This window comes from Cyanistes caeruleus, chromosome 1 (assembly GCF_971803275.1).
Source record: "Cyanistes caeruleus chromosome 1, bCyaCae1.hap1.1, whole genome shotgun sequence".
In the NCBI taxonomy this organism is placed as follows: Eukaryota; Metazoa; Chordata; class Aves; order Passeriformes; family Paridae; genus Cyanistes; species Cyanistes caeruleus.
This window is the reverse complement of record NC_141701.1, coordinates 138,582,176-138,603,251: the sequence shown is the minus strand read 5'-3', so window position 1 is coordinate 138,603,251 and position 21,076 is coordinate 138,582,176. Positions and strand designations below refer to the sequence as shown.

At 41.3% G+C, this 21,076-nt stretch overlaps 1 protein-coding gene across 7 annotated transcripts in view; it reads left to right on the top strand.

Annotated features, from left to right (window-relative positions):
- Positions 1–1,028: 1,028 nt before the first annotated feature.
- ITGB1 (integrin subunit beta 1) overlaps positions 1,029–21,076 on the top strand; it is a 42,903-nt gene continuing 22,855 nt past the window's right edge. Inside the window, exons 1-3 of one of the 7 annotated variants that reach the window (XM_086863311.1) lie at positions 1,579–1,872; positions 18,844–19,083; positions 20,768–20,837. Coding sequence is in view for 2 of the 7 variants with exons in the window: in XM_086863267.1 (XP_086719393.1) it covers positions 1,321–1,329; positions 20,768–20,837 (79 nt within the window). In the remaining 5 variants the exon portion in view is untranslated. Of the gene's footprint in view, positions 1,330–1,546; positions 1,873–18,843; positions 19,084–20,767; positions 20,838–21,076 lie in introns of those variants that run through there. The other 6 variants (XM_086863301.1, XM_086863267.1, XM_086863256.1 and 3 more) reach the window with 6 other exon arrangements.

The following is a 21,076-nucleotide window of genomic DNA, read 5'->3' as shown; positions in this document are numbered from 1 at the left end:
TTCCTGGTAGTATTAATATTATATATTGATTTACCTATAAAAACATATAGTCCCTGCTGTCCTTATCTCTGAACGCAAAAGTTATTTATCTACTATTTCATTTGTCCAGTGTTTTCTTTTGATGGAACTGCTAGGAGCAGCAGTCTGCCATTTCAATCTCTTTTTCCAACACCCCAAAACAGTTTTGCAATTACAGCTGTACCAGCGTTAAAAGCTTCTGCTAAAACAGGTGTTATGAGCCTGCACCCTAAACCACCGCACTGCCCAAGTGGAACACAGGGTTCAATCACAGGCCACACTTAGTAAAGCAGAAACATAATTCCTTTGTTATTTCCGAATGCAGCTAGAAAGCAAGCAGTGGAAAAGTGATTTAAACTATGAACAAGCTGCAGCATTGCTGGTTAAGCTAAGCATATAGAAACAAGAACTGACGCAAGCTCCAGCAGCCACACATAAAGGCACAGTGCTTCGAGCTCTAAGCTGTGAGTTCATAGCTTGAGTTTCCCAACACCTTACCTTCAAAACGGTGTTGAATGGCACGGTTTAAATTTTTTTTAATCGGTAATTTCTCAAGTACCTACTTTAAGGGGCACTTCAAAATACCAAGGGCGTGCTCCGAACACCAGCAGGCTCCGGCTATGGGACTTGGAGAAAACCACTTTTTAGCTCGGAGCATGTGTTAGCATCAGACAAGCCCACTTATCGCTTAGTGACTTCCACATCCATCATTCACTTAGTGACTGCTTTTGGAAACAGCTGCCAGCGAGAGGGACGGCGATCGCCCTTCGCCCAGATCACCCGCTGTATCTGGAGCCAGGCAGGGAGGGGAGCAGGAGACCTCAGGAGAAGGGCTGGGGTAGATCAGCCTTTCGACACCGGCGGGGGCAGCCCCAGCCCCGTCCGCAGGCACCGGCCCAGCCCAGGGGCTGCAGCGCTGGGGCCGGGCCGCTGGCAGACCCCGCCAAATAAGGCGCTGGCGGGCGGCACGGATGGGAGCGGGAAGGAAGCGGGCACCGAGCCCCGCCTCAAGCACGGCTCTCCCGTCCCTGCCCGCCGCGCTGCAGACGCCTCCCCGGCCCGCTTGACGGCAGCGGGGAGGAATGTGTTTCCGGGGCGGGTAAAGCGGAGTGCGGCCCTCCCCTCCCCTCCCCCGCGGGCCGGGCTCCCGCAGCAGCTCGGAGCAGGCGGCGGCGGGCAGCCAGCGAGGAGCGAGCCCGGGCGTCCCGCCGCGCCCAGCCCTGCCCAGCCCAGCCCAGGACGCCGGGGCAGAGAGAGCCGCAGCGAGCCGGGCGGGCCGGAGCGCGCCCGCTGCCCAGAGCCATGGCCGAGGTAACGGGAGGACGGCGGGGGTCGCAGCCGGCCGGGAGCGAGAGGAGCGGTGCCTGTGGCCGGCCCGGGGCTCAGCGCCTCGGGCGAGCTGCGGCGGGCGGCGCGGGACTGCGAGCGCCGCTTCCCGCGCCGGGAGCCGCCGCCGCCCCGTGTGCGGGTCGCTCGGCGCCGGTCCCGGGCGGAGGACGGGGCGCCGCCTCCCGCCGTGCCCGCCCGGCGCTGTGGGCGGGAAGGTGTCGGGCCCAGCCTGCGGCTTCCTGTGGCGGCGGGACGGCGGCCTCGGGCCTCCCGTGCCGCCGGGGCCGGCCGGGCCTTTGTCCGCTCGGCGCCGGCCCTACCCTGGCAGCGCCCCGGCCCCGCTCTGTCAGAGGGACGGAGGCCGTGCCCTGTGCCGTAGCCTGTGCCGGCCGCCGCCTCCCGCCGGTGGTGCCCGGGGAAGGGGCAGCACTCGGCTGGGAAAGTTTCGGGCGGCTTCCCGGCAGTGCGGGCGAGGGCGGGTGTCCAGAGGGGGAAGGTGCCTTCCGCGGGAAGCGGGCGCTGAAGGTACAGGAATGGGAACGAAAGGAGTGAGGCAGTGCAGGACCTTGAGCACCCAGGGTTTTGACCTGCCCGTATCTGCAGAAGGAGAGCGCTGAGAGCGGGCTGTGTGCAGTTTGAATGACGGGATGGTCGCACTGCAGCGTTTGGCTGCTCCATCCGTCCAAACTGGCTCTGAGCCTCTATAGCTTGCTATAAACTTGTGTCGGGATGTGAGGCCTCTATGCCATGTCCAGCATGGGCATTTCTGAAAAGTCTTGCAGAAAAGGAGCGCAGTGCTTTGTCTCCTAATGCCTTTATTTACTGGTGGTAAAAAAAGTGATGAGAAATTAATTCTGACTCACTGTTTAGGCCCATGTCAGATGTCTTTATGTTATGGAATAAGTATCAGACTGCCTGTTAAACTCAGGAGATAGTCTTTGTGACTGTTGATGAAAAAACGTTGATCAGCATTCATGTTTGTTTCTTCATTTGTCCTTGATAGAATACAACAGTCCATTCATGCCAGCACATGTGCACATACTTGTTGGGTGAAAATGTTGATTTTTCTGGTAGATTTGCCATTGCTGCTACAGTCCCATTCATGCCAAGATACACAAGCCTTTAGGAGTAAGGATTGTCTCCATTTAGATTAGTGGAACCACTCACGGCTAATGCTACTTGTGTGCTAAGGTGTTGAAATGAAGCAGGATTTTATGTTTGTGGAAACAGATTTAAATAACTTGTACTCCTGGCACACAGATCATTTGGCAGGTGATGGTGGTAGTGTGAGAAAAATTAGTTTTGAGAAATGTGACAGCTTGGTAGCAGTGAGGGCTTTGTAGTTCCTGGTTGTATGTAGGGTTTTTAAGTAGTATTATACTACTAGTAAGATGTAAGTTAGGCTAAATTGAACAAGACTAAGAATAGCAAAGACATTCATTGTCCACATCCATCCCAGCGACGAAACCAATGATTCATTCTCCTGTCACAAAAAATATTACTCGCCTCTGGGGAATGATTAAGTAGCATTTTGCAAGCTTGCCTAAGGCTCTATTTATAAGGGTTGCAAAAACAGTGAGCCATTGGCAATAGGTTGGCAAGACAAGACAAGTTTAAGATGTGAACACCTTCAACTTTTGTCCTTTTCAAAGATATTTAAGCTGAAAGGTGAAAAGCTGACAGGCATGCATAGTATTACCTGAATCAAAGTTTGAGCTGGTAAGTGCTGTATCTGTTTGCCAGCCACATGATAAATGAACCATATTTATTTCAAAATTAAATGTCAGCAGTTAAAACTGGTGTTCTTTGTGGATGCAGCCAGGGAGTTCATGCTGCACTCTGTGTTCAGGAGTCTGCTGTCCATGTCCCTAGTAATGCCCACCCTTGTGAAAGACTGATTTGGAGGGATGCTTGTTTCTCTGAGAATATGCATGCATTTCTGATGGGAGTGCAGAATTTTGTCTTGAGTGTTTTAAATTACTCAAGTGGTTAGCCTTACACCACTTCCTTTGGGAAGTGATTCCCAAAGCTGAGAAAAAACTCTGAGAACTTTTCCTGCTGTTCTTTCTTCCTGATTCATGATTTCATTCCTCTCTCTAAACCATCCTCTCTATAACTCTCATTGGGTAGTTATGCTGTAGGTCAGATTTGAAAAAAGCATATTTGCTATAGCAGCAGCTCAGGAACTAGATAATTTGGGTAGCAGAAAGGCAAACTTGGGGAGAGCCATGCACACATGGCCTGGGCACGTGCTGTGGTCTCCCTTGCCCTGAATGTAATTCCCTTGCTGCTGCTGGTATGAGTGCCCGTCAGTTGTTTGTAAATAGTTGTCATGCCTACCTTTCCACCCAGTCTCGATTTAGTTGAGTGATGCACACTTAGCTTGTGGTTCTCCCAGCTTCTCATCTTCTACAGGCTTCGTGGTTGGCAATGGCTCTTGGTACTGAAACATGGTACAGCAGCTGTGATGGCTCAACAGGCTGTTAAGTACCTTCTCTTGATGGGACCCTTTTAGTAAGCAAAGGCTCTCGTTCTGCATCGGGCTCCCTTTCCTTCTAGTGGACAGCCATGCAGAGTCCCTGTTGTTCCTCTCCTGCACGGGGTCCAGGGGCTTGGGTTTCTTCATTGTGGACCTGCTCATGATGCCTGGTGCAGCCTTTGCTCATGTCACCTGTCACTGCTGCACAGGACGTGGATGTGTGGGCTCTGCTGCTTTCTCTGGTAATTCTCACATGGTGTGGGGGGTGAGTTTTGTGGAGGAAGGCTGGATGGAACTTGGTGGCCATTGGTATACCTGACCTTCCTCTTCCTCCTCATTCCTTTACAGATGTGTTTGGTACCCCTTCCATGTAAGACAGACTATTGTAATCAGTGAGACATTGCACAAATGACGTTCAATCAGTATTAATTTTAATGAGCTTTAAGGTTGTTCATGCCACCTCATGTGACACTTGGAAAAGACGTTGATTTGACAGATCTGGAAAAAGACAGAATCCATACTTTACAAGAGCAGAGCCTATTCTGCCTCCTTTGGTTTTTTTAGAACATCATATGATTTATTTTTTCCAACTTTTGTTTTGGATGGCCAATCCCTTTGGCATCCTTTTAATTCTTGGGAGCTGCCGGCAGCCCTCTGAGAGGGAATGCTTGTTGTGAGTGCCTTTTTTCTACTTTTTTTTTTTCTTTGCCTTTTAAGCTGCTTCTATTGGTAGAGCTCATAAAGCAATTACATAAATTAAATCAATCCTAAAAATGTAATTAAGGCAATATGTAGTTAGATTTATTTTGGAAGTGTCATTAAAAAGTACTTGCCAGTATATGTACTGTTCCCCCATGACTAGATTTTTAAGTCAGCTGCTATATTCTGTGCCCAGTAGAAAATTTCCGGTCTCCCTGCAGCAGAAAACTCAGAGTTCAGTCTGTGTTTTCCTGCCTCTCATCTCCCATCTGTCTTTATATTGCTGATTCTACAAATTGTTTCACTTGCCCCACTCACCTTGCTTTGAAGTCATGTTCTAATAGCAGCGTTCTCACTGCCAGTTTTAACATTGCTGGTTTGAAACTCAAGGCTTTTTACTCTGGTGTAGGAGTGCAGGGATGTTTTTTAGACAAAACACATCTCAAAGCTGTACATGACAATAAGTTTTTTTTGTAGGGGAGCATTAGCTTTTTTTTTTCTGAAGAGGAAGTTTGTTTGCTTTTCAAGAGGGAGGGGGTATCAGATTTGAGAACAAATGTATAGATGAACAAATTCTGCGGTTCTGTCTCCTGGATAGATACTGGCAATATCTGTGTCTGATTTAATGCTCCTTTTATGTTAGAAAATTTAAATATGTTGGATAGTTCTAATGCTACTGAATATTGTAATTTATGGTGGCAGATATGTTCTCCTTTTTTCTGTGTAGTTCCTCCTTGCTCTGTTCTGTGGTGTATTGTGTTGCAAATTTTCTAAAAAGGATGCTGTTCCTTGTCATGCGGTAACCAGAGGGGACCACAGTATTGACCAGTATCTGTCAGTTGTTGTGGTTATGGCATTTCTGGGGTAGCCTACAAAGCCATTTTTGTGTTTACCCACAAATAGGAAGACAAATTCTATTTCTTTTTTTTTTTTTCTTTTCTAACTTGTTCTGTGTAGGTGTGGTCCAGTAACCTGAACTCCTAAAATTGAAAGTCAGAATAAATTTATGAGAAGACTTTTTCTCTGAACTTTTTTCTCTCCCACCATATGAATTATTAGTGTATGTACCAGTAAAAAGTACAGCTTCTTACAGCTTCATTGTAAGAAATTTTTGTGTGCTTTAGCTGTGTGAGTTTCTAGCCCAGTTTAAGACATGTAAGCTTGCTGAAAAGATTATCTTGGGAATATTACACAGAAAACGAAAATTCTAATTTCTGTGAATGAAAAATGAGACACTAGGAAGTTTGTTATACATCACTAAATAACGTGATTGTCAGTACTCAAGGTGCTCTCTTTAGCAGAATGTTGTTATTAAACATCTTGTATTTTTGTAATAACCCCCTTCTCTTACTTTTTTATTCATAAACTAATCAGCGTGATTAGTGGACTTCCTGAGCTATTGTATTCTCTCATTAATGGATTGGATATGTTCAGAGAGATGGTAGAGTCTCTGCTCTATAACAAAATTTGCATATAACCAAGCACATGGTAGGGGAATTAGCCTGATGAGATTATAATATTAATGTTTTCTTTTGCAAAAGGTAAACTCCTACTTGGAAACATCTTTGGGGTGTCACTGAGCAGAGGCTCTTTAATATATCAGTGATTTTTTTTTTGCTATATCTTTCTCATTTCTCTTTACAGTCAGCTGCAAAATGGGTTATGAAACATGCTTTCTATCTTAAAAGCAGTTTCATGTGTTTTTTTTTTCTTTTCCAACAGCAGCAACAAAATGCCACTATTATTCTTGTGGTTTTATTAGAGGGGAAAGTTTTGAGTAACAAAGCTGAGGCTGGAATCTTAACTTTGTTATTGCTTGTAAGAGCTAAGAGGATACTGATCTTCTCTCACCGTCCTTTTCATTCCTTTATATCACAGAAAAATGTTTTGAGAATCTTTGTTAAATTAATGCAGTTCTCACATTTTGTCAGCAAATCATTAGACTATGAAAGTTGCTTTCTCAAATATTCTCATCAGTAAGACCATGTTTAAGTGCAGACTCCTCTTTATAATGGTCATAAACTGCAGCATATACAATATCTAATCCCAGTATTTCTGCCCCCAAAATGATTGTCATCATATCTGTAGTTCTCTTATTTCTGCTTTGTGTTTTGTATGAGATCATTTACTTATACTTAACTTACTTACTTAGTTTTAACTTCTGCTCTTGATATATTCTAGTGCAAAAGCAGGAAGAAGGGGTGTTTATGTGAATTCTTGTTGTTTTAAACTATAAATTTCTCTGTAGCATTTATACTACAAAAAAATATTTACATGTAGTTAATTTCCTGTTATAGCTATTAATATTTTTTTAACTTCATAGATAGACAAGAAGAAGCATTTTTTATATGGAAGCTAAACAGAGAAAGAGAAATCTTTCTTTTCTCATCCTTTGTGGTAGAATGAAAAACAGTAATTATATATTGGGCTGAACTGAAACACTGAACTTACTCTCATTCAAAGATGAGTGATTTGTGGTTACTTAGAAGAGAAGAAAAATAATTGTATTAGATTAATTTAGAAAGAGTCGGTATTTCACTTAGGAAATGGTGATGAGTCAAAGGTGGTATTTTGGATATCGGTGCATACTTGGTCTCTGGAAAACAAACCTGAGACTGGGATGTGTAGTTTGGCATAATCTTGCCCTTGAAGTAAATATTGAGATAAGGATGTGCCCATTCTGCAGGGGGAAAAGGGAGATAAGCTGTCATTCTGGTGTTTCTTAATTTTCTTTGGTGACATTGTTTTTTAATGTGTCTTAACATGTGCTAACCTTGGGCAATGGCACCAAGAGTCACATCTTCCCCCTGTGCAGGAAGCTGCTCTACAAAGCTAGATCTGTCCATCTGTTCTGTCCTCATCTGCTCTGGGTCCTTGTAGGCTGGCAAGACCTGCTGAGAATGATCTTCCACAAAGCAGAGGATGCTCTCCCAGTGAGCAGTGGGGTAACCAGAGCATCCTGGTGACCATGGGAGGTCATTTGAAAGACCTGGCATTCTAGTAGCTTGGCCAGCACCCTGCAGAAATACAGCAGCTTAAGTATTAAATTGGCAGCATCCAGCTCTGCCTCAGCTGTTTGGTTTTCCACCTCTCAGGTAAAGAGGTTTTATAATGATGAGTTCACCTAAAAGGAAGGCCTGTTTCTGAGGTGGAGATAAATATGAAAGAACATAATATTTTTGGTGTTAAAGCACTCTTCCAGGTGTCAAAAGATGACAGATTTTAGTAGTTTGTTATCAATAAATTTGGAATAAATTTTGTATCGGGATGACTTCTAATATTGCTAACACATCTTTGGATATGTTAGCAATATTATGTGAGAATGAAGTGGCTGAAGGCTTGTCCAGTCAGCAAGTGAAATGCTCCCTCTTCTGTTAATGAAAAGGAGAAATGAGGAAATCTTTGCTATCATTATCTGCAAGGTTGGCTAGGGTGAGCATGGTTGATGTACTGCCAGTGAGTTCTGGCTGGTCTTTTTTCTTATTACACTGATGTTTTATTTGCTTGTGTATTAGGAAATTAGTTTTAGTGAGCTGAGGATAAAGTCAAGAATTACCTTCTCAGAGGTTCCTTATGCGCTTCTGCAAGGTTGTATTTAGTATGTATTATTGTGCTGACTTTGTGATGCCAGGTGGAGATTGTCCCAAAGCTGAAAGGCATGCTATATCCCATCTGCATAAAATACAAGGTTTGACAGTTTTTGAATTGTCAATTTGCTGCTTTTGTGTCAGAACAGATTAAAAATCTGTCTTTCTGTCACACGTGAATATAATTTATGTGCATTCCCAAAACATCTGAAAGTATAGCATTTTAGAAAATAACACTTGTTCTTTGCTTTTACTGTGCAGTTCAAAAATGGGGAGTGATTTTTTGTGTTGTTTTGTTCCTTCTATGCAAATACAAATCAGTGTGAGAAATTAATGTACAAGAACTTCAGTGTAATTTTTTCTGGGTGTGGACTTGAGCATAAGAAAGGAAACAGCAAATTTCCTTTTTTGGAAGAACATGCTGTACATATCAGCTATAGGTTGTTAAATATGCATCATAAAATCATTAAACAGCAATAAACATTTTTTTCCTATGTATGTGGTAACTCCCTCCACTACACATGTTGTTTACATAAGTTTTCAAAGGCTAAACTAAAACGTTACACAGCCATGTTACAGATATGTCACTTCAGTGAAAAACAACTTCAGGTTTAAGGAGTAGCCATACTGTGTAAGATTGCTGCCAGCATTTTTACCATTGCCAGCTGTCCAGTTTGGGTAGTAATAAAAGAGTTTGCACAGATACTCTCGATTTTTGGTGCACAATTCACAATGCAGTTTTGCTTTCTAAATGAATATATGTGTTTAATATGATTAACATTTGCTTGTAGCTGGAAGCAATTTTAATGCTATGTCTCTGCAGAATTAAAAAAAAAAAAAAGAGCTCACTCATTAGTAACTCAAAACTCTGCAGCAGACAATTGGTTTTCAAATTTACCTGAATTTCATGGTTTGTAAAATGTTCCAGTGGCTTTTGAACCATGAATTTAACTAAAATTGTGTTTCATTTTCACAGGAATGTGGTTCTGCAGCAATTTATACCAGCTGTAGGTGTCACCTGTCCCTCCTCCCTGTAGCTGTGCAGTTTTGCCATCTTGCTTGCATCAGCTGTGGAAGTTATAGTGCTATACATTTAATTATTAAAATAACTGTTCTGGTTGAAAAATTGCTTGGCAAAAAGTTAGTTTTCCGTTAGATCAGCTGTTGCATCTGGAAGACCACATGCATTGCAACAGATGTGCTTCAGAGTCTGGGCAGGAACGGGAAAACCTGCAACTCATAGCGAGAGCGTGTGGCATTGTGCCACTCCAGAGATAGGTTGGCATAAACTGCTGTGGAACCTCACAGCATCTGCTCGTGCCTGCTTCAGTGCTCTTCTGACTTGAGTAATCCATCTTAACTTGCTAGATCAGGTGAGAAATCACTCAGCAGGCTGTTATTGCTCAGCTTGTTCCACTGACACAGCTAAGAGGTGAAAGTATCATCCGCAGTTGGCACCAGAGAGATAAAGGGTGCAAAGTGGGGAATTTTAGGGTTTGGAGGAGTAGAGCTGTTTCCTGGGTTTCACTAGTAGCAAACTGGTAGATGTACTTGGCTACTATAAGAAGCCACATCTTTTATTATCTTTTGCAGTGCTCTTATAAGCAGCTTGTGGACTCCAGGCTTAAAATCCTGCTCTGGAAAGCAGCAGAAGTGTATGAATAGGCAGATTGTTCAGGCCAGGACTTCTTTTTATGAAATACTTTCTGACGTGTCTGGGTGGTTTTGGTTTTGATTATTTTTATTAAAAAGTCTTTTAAGGTTGAAGTTATCTTTTTCCTGAGATTGATGAGCTTTTTTGCAAGTGTTCAAATTTGCATCAAAATCTGGATGAAGTCCACTGTTTGTTTCAGTTTGTGCTTCTGCCTAGCCAGTTATTACTGCCATTGAATTAATAGTCATTGTTAGTTATGTACACAAAAATACATATGTATGAAAAATTAAATATATATAGAATCAACTTATATTCAGAATCTCACAGATACAGATTATTAAGGTTGTATGTAGTTCTGTGGGATGACCAGTTTATTATTTCTGCATAATCATTTTTCTGGACACTTACCTGGCATTAAAAGAATGCTGAGGACGAGAGTTGTTTCAGCACAAGTCTCATTCTGAATTGTGCTTGAATAGTGAATATATAGTGAATCTTTTAAAAACTTGATGTTAAATATTTGAATATTATCTGTAAATATTATTTTATGGTTTTGCTGTTTAAATTCTGAACTAAAATATGAACAAGCAACTACAACAAATCTAAAATCCTTCAGTATTTTGCTCTTTGCTTGTGTTAATTTTTTCAGGCAACTAATTTATTCTGATAACCTGTAAAAATAAAATCAGAATAGTTCCCCAAACTGGCTGGCTGTGTTACAGAACATTTATAGACAGTTCAGCTGAGATCAGCTTAGGATGGTTGGCCTGTGACAGCCTGAATTTAGGCTGGTTTAGCAGCAGAGAGCCCAGTGTAATTTTGAAGGGCAGTCAGTCTGACAGCCACCTGCCCCTTCTTGCAAGGTGCTTCCTCAGTACTCCTCTGTCCATGTGGAGGTCTGGTTTCACTGAGGCATACAGAAAATGGCTTTTGACATGGAGAGAAAAGGGATGGCTCAAGATCCTGGCTTGGGATAAAGGTGAGGGAGGTCCCAGAGTGCTAGTGCAAGGTCAGAGGTTGCTGTTTTGGTGATGCTGCAGCGCTGCTGATTCTTTCAGCTGCAGTTAGCTTTCATCTAGGTTTTGGCTGCTGAAACTGTACCGTGTGTTAATGATAGCTCCTGGTGGGTGAGCTCTGCCATGTAACGACAGACAGGTTTCCGCTGAGTTTGCCGTGTGCCAGCTGCTGGCTTCCTGCAGTACCCGCAGCAACAGCCGACAACACGCTTGCAATTGTTTTTTCTTAAAGAAATAGATGAGTGAGATGTTGTATTAACTGAAATTCTCCAGCTTTTTACTTAAGAACAGACTTCCTCTGTTCTGCTTTTCCTTTAACAGAAAAGCCTGGATTAAAGTAAGGTTAGCCAGATGTTGTGACAGTCATGGAGGCAGTACAGCCTCGGAAGCATCAGTTACAGTCAGCTGTGTAAGAGCTATATTTATATGCTTAACTAAACTTTTCGTTTCCCCTTGTGGATAAATGTGAGGTTTAAGTTGCACAAAATTAAATAGTATCTTTATGGGAGTAGTAAGCGGTGCAGAGTGTGTAGGAATTTAATACTACAACATGGAACAGACCCCCATGTTTTCTACTAGAATGGATTAAATCATTATATGGAATTCCTGATTGTAATCTGTGATGGAAGTGCTAAACTTAGCCAAGAACTCTTGTAGGCTGGAAAAAACTATGTAATCAAGCTAAATATCCAGTTCACACTTTCTCCCACCGAAAAATGATGTTACATTTAGACTAGAGAAGAAATTATGTTATTATGGCAAAAACAACTCATGATTCTAAAAGCATTTGAAAAGTATTGAAACAACAGATTCTTGAAATTGTTTTAATCACAGTTGTGTGAAGAGATGCTTGTAATAATGAAAATCCTGAAATATTTGTTACAGAAAAATGCCTACTCATAACAGCAAGATTGAGTATTGTGATAATTAAAAATTTCTGAAGAAAACGTGCTTTGAGTCAGTAAGGTTGTGATGAGCTCTTAGAAGCTTGTTTGGAAGAGTATGGAAAAGGTATATTTTTGACAGTGACAGTTTTAAGGGGAAAAAAATTACATATTTTTGTTATTGGAACATGTCCGCATTGTATATTTATCCTTAAAGAGGAAGATTTCTAGGTGTGCATGTATGGGGGTGTTGTAGATGCAGCAAACACTTTCAACCACAGTATTGATAACAGTGGGCTTGGTGTGTTTTAGTGGTTTAGGCTTGGAGAGGTGCTGCCTTTGCAGGGTGTTTGCATGTCAGCATAAGCAGCACAGAAACAGGTTCTATTGTTTTGTCCTTACCTAAAATTCAAAGAGCTTCATAGTATCTTCATAGGAATCCCTGGGTTCTGTGGGCAGGATGCACTAACATGGGATTTCATAAGCACAACAGTTTGAGACGTGTAGAGTAGAGCAAGATGTAGTTGCAAACTGGATTGTCAGAGATGTAAATGTTATAGCTTAAATTGGATATAAGCCATTGGTAATCAACACATAAACACATTGCTGATCTTTTAATGAGGTGTAGCTGCAAGTCTCTGCGTGCTCTGATGGAGAACATGCAGAGTTGTATTTCTCTCCTAATTTAGTGTTGAACATTAAGCATAATACACCTGTTTGTTAGTCTAGTTTTCCAAAATACAGCTGTCGGAGTGCTGTAAATTGCAGTTTGTGGATAACTGCCTGGTAAAAAATATTTAAATAGAAAGAAACATGTTCATGAGAAAGAGTACCTGACTTGAATAGTTGGGTATATGTGGTCATGATGCACAGGTTGCTTGTTCTTGTGGGCTGTCTGTCTTTCAAGCATTGAGATGCTTTCCAAAGCATCTCCTGAACTGTGGAATCTTAGTTTCAAATTATGATTCAATAGGTCAAGAAAGAGTTATACAAATACTGTCTTCATGTGCATAAAAACCAAGCCAGGGACAAGGATGGTTAAGGCAGCAAAGTAGTGTTCTTAAATTGGTAATGATTTGTGGCATGGTAGTACTGTGAAGAGCTTGTCAGGAATTACAAGCTGTTTGTGCATGGCAGTGTGTACACACGCTGTTTGAAAAAAAAGTCCTTCCTTCAAACATGATGCTGACTAACCAGTGTTAATCCTGCCTGCACTGCAGTGCTCTCCAAAAAGCCTGAGAACAAAGGGAAGACATCAAGGTTGCACTTGGGGTTTGCTGACTAGAACAATGAAGGCTCTTTATCAGTAGCTGCATCTTCAAGTTGCCCTATGCATCTTTTTCCAGTTCCTTTAGCTTCTGTCACCATCATCAGCATGAAATTTGGACATGTGTGGATTCTGAAATAGAAATATTTCTTGAAAAGACAAATCATGGTGTGATTCTTGGGACTGTCCTGTGCAGGGTCAAGAGTTGGACTTCAGTGATCCTTGTGTGTCCCTTTCATCTCAGAATCTTCTGTGAATAAATTGAGTGGGCTTTAGTAGCAGTAGGCTTCTTTACAATTTGCTATGGCACTTGTTTTTCTTGTGATGAGTATTACTTAGGTGTGGAGCCGATCGCAGGAATTTGTCATTAAGAGAAATTATCAACAGATTTTGCTAGTGAAAACACAGAAATACAGTGCAACACCCATGGAAATACAATTAAATCAGGCATGGTGTGTAATTTACCCTGTCTTAATAGGTTTACTATGTTCCATAGAAGTCTGTTGTTTTTTCTGTCTTTCCAGAAGCTGCCTTTCGCTCCTTTTGCTTTTAACTTAAGTCCCTAGACAAGTCCATACAGTTTGGATTGGCCAGGTCTGCAAGTAGAGAGGGATTTCAGCCCAGTGTGCACTGGTCAGAGTGATCATCCCCAGCACAGGAGGTTTGCAGTTGAGGCTCTCTTATGTGTCTAAATATGAACATACATCTGTTTCCCTTCAGTTTCCTTCAGGGTAGAGCATTTGGTGAGAAAGAAATAAGGTTCATACTCCAAATTATGAACACAAATCTCTGGGTTTTGTCATGGACAATATGTGTCAATCTGTAAATATTACAGGGAACAGTAACTGGAACCCCACTTACACTTTTTTATCTACCTCCTGCTATATAAGCCCTTCAGTAGGTAAACTATCGACAAAACTATCAGCTCATTTTTGTCTCTGTGTCTTTTCTTATGTGTAGCAGCTTTGGTGTAATTAAAGCTCTTACTAGTGTGTAGTGTAGGAATTCCCAGGAAATGGGAATGCAAACCCTTTGGGGCTGAGGAGGGGCTAGAGCCCAGTTACGTTACTTCCTCTGTATGCCACAGTACTGTAAAATATCCAGCATCAGTTACCACCTTCTGTCATGTCCCAACTGGGTCTACTGCATTTTATCTTTCTCATTGTAGAGAGATGTCAGATACCAGAAAACTTTATCATTTTCAGTTGTTTTGAAACCTAGTATCTGTATTTTTTCTGATTATAGAGGAAATTTAAGTCTTCCATTAAGAAAAATCTTCCCCACTGTAATTCCCTGCAGCCAGACACCTATCTTGGGCAGATTTGCTTCCACTCCATAATTCAAATCAAAACCAAAAAATACTTTGCATAGAAATGCCCAGTTGCTTTTCATTCCATTATTTAGAACCATCAGAAAGTTGAGAGCTCCTGTGAAACCTAGAAACAAATACCAGCAAATTCTATGCAAAAGCAATAATCTGGTCAAACCATGTGAGTGCTTGTGAAGTTAGTGTTTCAGTCTTGAAGCAGCTGTGTCCAGCATAGTCCTATATAAACTAACAAACACCCCATACTCTGGGGACAAGATGATACCATGAATGGCCTTCCTGCTCTGTTCTCATGAGCTGTGGCCTCAGCCTGCTCATACTTGTACATGACCATTTTCATTTATTCTGCAGAAGAGGCCATGTGATGTGAGTGCCCTTGCTGGGATTTCAGCAAAAGACACAAAGTTATTTTAGAATCTAACACCTACTGATTTTTCCCACTGCATTCACTTTTTTGATGAATTTTAAGCTACTTGATTTTGTGGGAAAATTTTTAGAGCTGCATGAATAAACTGTGGATAGTAATGTAGTGTAACTCAGAGTCTTAGCAGTTGCCTTTCTCTTCATGTTTGGCACAGGAGCGGGGCACAGTAGTTCCAATATCAAACTTGCGGAATTGTGATATCTTTTCTCATGGTTTGGGCATGCAGAAATGTGTATTTTAATTTGTTTTTGGAATCCCATCCCAGCAGGAGAATCTCCTGAACTGACAGTGACACACTAATTGTGGCAAATGACCTTACAGGACCAAACTAGAATGGAGGAGCTAGTCTCCCTAACCTAAGCAGAAAATGAGTTTTCTATAGATTTTAACTCTTGTAATTGAAACTTAAGTCATAACTGGTTTATTATATATTATTTTACTATATGATGCCCAGCTAAAACAGTGTATATGGAAGTGATTCTTATGAGTATTTGGAGACTTGTTTTATTCCATTAATTTAGAAATAGCTGACAGAAGTTAAGTCCGATGTGAAATACTGTTGATTCTTTTATGCTGTAGGATCAGGGTAGCTGAAGTGGTTATGCCTTCAACTTTTCTCAGGAGACATTTTGAGTAACAGTCCTGATGTGCTGAACTTTTTGTGTAAAAGTTATTTCAGTGCTAAAGAATTTTTTATTTTGCACTTCAGTCTGGGATAACATCCCATTCTTTCCATATTACTGCAAGCAGTTCAAAACCTGCTGTGTTCATGTTTGAAGTTACCAGGGGCAGACGGAACACTGCGGCCTTGAGCCGTGCTGTTAGGCTGGTAGATAGATAGGCTGTTGAAGGAAGGCTTACTTCTAGCATTCCCATTTGGATTGGTGTGTTGCAAAGTCCTGCTCTTGGGACTGCACTTCTGTTGTCCATCTTGACTTTTCCCATCAAATTTACTTTCCCTACATGGGGATGCTCTGCTAGCTCATCCCTGATGGTGCAAGGTCAGGAGCTGGGCCTCTGTGAAGGGCAGCCATCACAAGGCTGGTCTGCATCCAGGGAACAAATAGTTTTGCAGGCTGAGTTTAGGATTGGGTTCTTTGATTAAAATTGCTGGCAATTCAAGCACCAGTGTTTATCCCAAATCTCTGCTTGTTTAATGAAGAATGCAGCACGTAGTTTCTTAATGGTGGTCCTGGAACTTACTGTGTAGTGTATTCCAAGTATACTCCAGTATCACAGTAACACTGATTAGGTAAGTAAGTAGCTGTGAAGGTCATAAATGAAGAATTACCAATTTAAGTTTTGTGGGGAAATCTGTACCACAGGCTTGAAAGCTTTAATCAAAAGTAGCTCCTTCATGTAAAACCACTTTTTTTTTTTTTTTTGGTGCCTTACTCAGCAATATGCTTCTCTCAGAACAGAACAGCAAGATACCATTTTACTGCTTTCTCTTATAGTAAATTGCTTTTCTACAGTGAATAGTTGTACAAGCAAATATGTTTGAGTTGTTTCATGTGCAGGCAACTTGAGGATTGTAATTAATGGCATCTGTTGTGGGAGTTCTGCTTTCAAGAGTATTTGCAGGTCATTGCTAGAGGTTTGTAGTGTCTGTGTAAGTGCTGTCCCATGTCACTAAGGCTGTTTGGTTCTTCATTTCCTTCTTTTACCCCCCCCACTTTTTTTTTTCAGAAATGTCAGTGAGATCCATTCTGCCAGTCAGTAAAATTCACACTGAAAAGTATGGCCCTCAGCTAATGCCAGGAGCCCTTCTGGAGGGAGGGAAGAAGGAACTGTTTTAGCAGGGTAGCCACCAAGTTCTGAAACAGGCATCTCCAGAGACTATTTCATTCTGCTTATTTTAGAAAAGTGTCTCTTCCTGCTCCTTTTTTAACCGGAGCCTTCATGCCTGGTGGGGGCTTGGCTGTGTGACCAGTGTAGTCCAGCACACAATCACAGCCTCTGGCTGAGCAGCAGGAGCTTTTACTTACCCACCCACCCCAAGTTTTCTTTTTCTTTGTCCTCACCTCACCACTTCTGCCACACCAGGATAAGTGTTTTTTGTACCCAGGTGGAGGAAATAAGACACTTTCTATGTTGGATTAGTTTCAGACAGATCTTTTCTTGCTCCAGCCCTCCTGTCGGCCACAGTAATGCTGCCACTGATCAAAAAGGAAAGCAGTAAGAATTATCAGCCAGGAGGCTGATTAACAAAAGTGAATAATCAACAAGGAGGATGGGGCAGCTCTCTTTAGTGACTTTCCATCCTTGGACTATGTGAAAGTGGCTGTTAACACAACATCATCTCTGGGAGGAATTAATTCTGTGCAGCATTTCTGAACCAGGATTTAAACCCATGAAAATACAGCGCATGCTAAGAAGTGTTAGGCTGTGAGAAGCATGAAAGTGAGCCCAAAACTGTGAGTTGTGTATTCATTTCTAGGTTTATAAATGCAATTAGAGCAGGGTGTGGGGATATAAGTTGACTTTGTGGATACTGCCTCAAAAAGGTGGCATCTGCACAACGGCTCAGCTCCTACTGCACACTGAAATGTTTCCCCTGTGGTCTGGTTGCGTGTTTCAATGGAAAGCTTTGCAGTAAGGCACAGTTCAGAATGCAGCAGGGGCAGATGTCATGCGTTGTTTTCCTGTGTTTGCCATCAGCTTGGTGGGTACTGTGTGACTGGGTGAGATGAGGAGCAGCTTAGTTGAGGGGAATAATACTGCAGGAATCTAACACGTTGTTGTTAATATTGCCTTAATATCTGTATGAAGTGTGGCAGTGCTGAGCTGGAGAGTGATGAGAGGAGAGCAGCATAGCCATCAGTATTTAATTTCAAAGTAATAAATGTGTATATAACTCTTACGTTTCTTCCTCAATCCCATTTGCCCTGTTAATTTTCTGCAGGGATGCTATTGCCATTCTAATAAATAAATTTAAAAAGGCTTCAGTACTGTGGAGTGGTTAATTTCTAAATATCTTGATGATTAACAGAATGTAAAGGTTCTAAATACTTAATTTACAAATTCAAAGTTCTATGGTGAAATAATCCTTCCTTCTTTCTATTATCACTCAGTGAGTCTCTCATTTCAGATTAAAATTTCCAGAAATTTTCATCAAAGCTGATTTTATAAATTAAAAATTTTCTTCAAGCATTGCTGTTTGTCAAGACAGCAAAAAAAAGCAACTTGGAAAGCATCTGATCTAAACATTTAAGGTTGTGTCCATGTTTGTTTTCCTAAAATATTTAACAAACATAGATTATGGTTCACAAATGTGCAGAAATCATTTTAAAATCAGTTTTTCAACAGCACGGCATTTGCAGCCTTTTAAAAAGGATCCAAGTGGTGGTACAGTTATTAAAGAGATTTCAATCTCTTGGCTTTGAGTTGCTTATTTCAGGGAGAAAAAAAACCCACTTTTTCAAGAATTCTGGAATATTTTTCAAGGATTTAGAAAGGGGAGAACAAGTATAATAGAAAATAGTTAAATGTTGTATCAAATATGAATTTATTTCTTGTAACGATTGGGTTTTTTTTCTGTGTGCAGTCACCTGTGGTCAAATACTGACACAACATTTAGTTATAGCTCCACACCAAGGGTTTCCAAAGGCTTCCTTTGGCCATTCAGTGTACTCGGGAGTTATTTGGATTTATTCCCTCAGTGGAAAAATCTGCAAGAGGGCAGTTCCCAGTGCTGACTGGGACTTGCAGGGGAGTGCATTTGACGCTGCAGCTGCCGGCAGGAGGGTCGGAGGACGAGGGCGTGCATGGCTTTGCTTGCATGGGACAGCAGTCAGAACTGAATCCAAAGCAGCTGATCTCTGCTGGTGTTTTCCCAGCACTTGGCAGCTGGAAAAGCCATTAAGCTGTGGAGGTAAAGGAAGCGAGCTGCGTGCGTCGCTCCGGGAGAGGCATTGGCGCAGCCATATATGGAAAAGGACATTTTCCTCCTTAACTTCTCCAGGACTCTGTGCCCAGAACTGCATTCATCATGCGGATGCATTTCCACTGGAGCGGTTCGCTCCCAAATGGTCTTAATCATAGCTTTAGCACTGTGTCAGATCTTTGCTGACTTATTTATACAGTCTGTGTGGACTTGCTGTGCTCCCACTCAGAGCGTGCCCTAAAAAGGTGAACTGTTTATAATTTTCTTGTCTAGGCTGACAGAAAAGATGGTACTCAGCTGGTGCCAGCAAGCTTACCTTTTGTCTTGCTGAAAAGCCCAGCCCATTCTGGGCTGTACTAAAAGCAAAACTTCTCAAATAACAAAATATCCTTTCACTTGTGGGAAGCAAGATTTGCTGGCTACAACAACATACCTACCATAAAACCAGGAAAGAAGAACGTAAAAGTTGAGCAACCTGGTAAAGACTTGCTGTCCAGACTCCTGCTCTGGTAGGTGAGCTCCTAACCATGTAACCACTGTCTTTCCAAGTTTTGGTTTAGTCCCTTCATCTGTCTTCCACCTGCTCACATTCTTTGGGTCACCATTCCCTTCTGATCTAGGTTTGTGGTTGTACATGTTGAATTTAGGTGATTGCTTTTCAGGGACTTAATAAAAGAGTGTTCTTGGCTGAAAGTTTTTGTGAATGAAGGACTGGGCACTTGCAGCAATGTGCAGAGAGAAATTCTAGTTGCATATATGCAGTAAGTAGTGTTCAAAAGTTAAGTAAGACGTAATTCACAGTTCAGTTTTTTCCTCTTTTTTGAACCAGTAATTTATTTTGTGCTTATAATATCTATCAAAGTAGTTCAACAGGATATTCTCTTAATTCTCCTTTGTCTAAACTCGACTGCCTGTCCTCTCACCATAGCATCCACTGAAAAGCAAGCCAAAATGATTTATCAGAAAAATATGAGCCATCTAATACTGTTGTTGGATACAATTTGTTAGCAAAGGGTTGGCTTCTGTTTGAAACTTTCCCCATCAGATTTTGGAGCAGCCATCCCTTCTCTGATAGGTCTGGATGGATGTGCAAAGTAACAATTGTGTTTCAGCGTGCAAAACCCAAAGCTCAGCTGCTGTGCTAATTTGAGCATTGCTTACTTCATTGCTAATTTGTACGAAAAATAGTACATCTTCTAGAAAAAGTACATGTTCAGTTTAGGAGATTCTGCCAAATTCACTTTCCCTTGGCTGTACTGCAAGATATTTTTTAGAACAAAAAGTTATTAAGAATACTTTTGTTTCCAGGATGACTGGAGAGGCTTTAATTAGCAACAACTTTTTAGGGTGTACAAAGAAATGCTGTTATCATCTAAGTTCTTAGAACTCTTATAACAAATAAAAGATAAATGGAATTTAAAATAGTATCAAAATTAAAAAGACAACTGACCCTGGCTGATTACCTGCTATTAAGGCAGAAAAAAATGAAAGGCTAATATTTAGCTTTTCATAATACTTACAGCACTGAATAAAGTGTTTTTTCTTTGATATGGGTGGTATCCATTAATTTTCTGTTGTCTAAATAAGAAAAAATGGGTAGAGTTTGTCAGGGGTGCTTTATGGTGCATATTTTGAGAGGAAATTTCTAGTTTGTTGTACTAAGTGCAAAGTTAATCTGTAAAATGCCCTTTGAAGATTCCTAAGAAAATGTTTTTTAAAGGGCCTTGGTGTTTATCTTGAAACAGAGATGCGAGTATAGAAGCTCTGTTTCCGTCCTGTATTGATGTGGTAGCTTTATTTAGACTTCTCTCTCTGATAATATTCAGAGCATAAATATTTTTTTATAAGGTGTTAAAAGATTGGTCTGGGTTCTTCCCCTCAAGTGAACAGTGTTATCAGATTTCTCATTGCTTTCTGGTTTACCTAGCAGAAGAGCATTTCAAAATGATACAAGAAGCTACCCTGTTTGATGTCTTCTAAATACAGTGTAGACCACAAATATTGTTTGTATCAGGGCAAAACTGTCTAGCTGGTACAACTAACATAATTAGATTTGCATTTGTTCTGTGTTCCTTGTCTCTTCTCAAACACAGTTATATGTCCACAGCTTTGTGGTGGGTTTTTTTGTTGGTTTTTTTTTTTTCCCCCCCCTCATTACAGTAAATCATCCAGTTTGATTTCTGGTTTTGTCTTCCAGACTAATTTCAGATTATTCACATGTGCTGGTGTCCTCTGTTGCTTGATATGGAATGGATTTGCCCAGCAGGGTAAGGCACTTGATTGCACTGCAGTAGTTAATTGCTGCTTTAGAACTGTTATTTATGTGGATAAATACATCCTCACTATGCTGATAGTGAGACAAATGTTAATGGCAGTAGGTCAGTCATATCTCATGTTAATAACCTCTTTGTAGTTGGAACTTAGCTTACAAAGCTAGAGTGAAGCAAAGTGAAATGCTGCTGTTGTGAACACCTTTCTATAAGTGAAGTGACGGATTTGTGCTCCT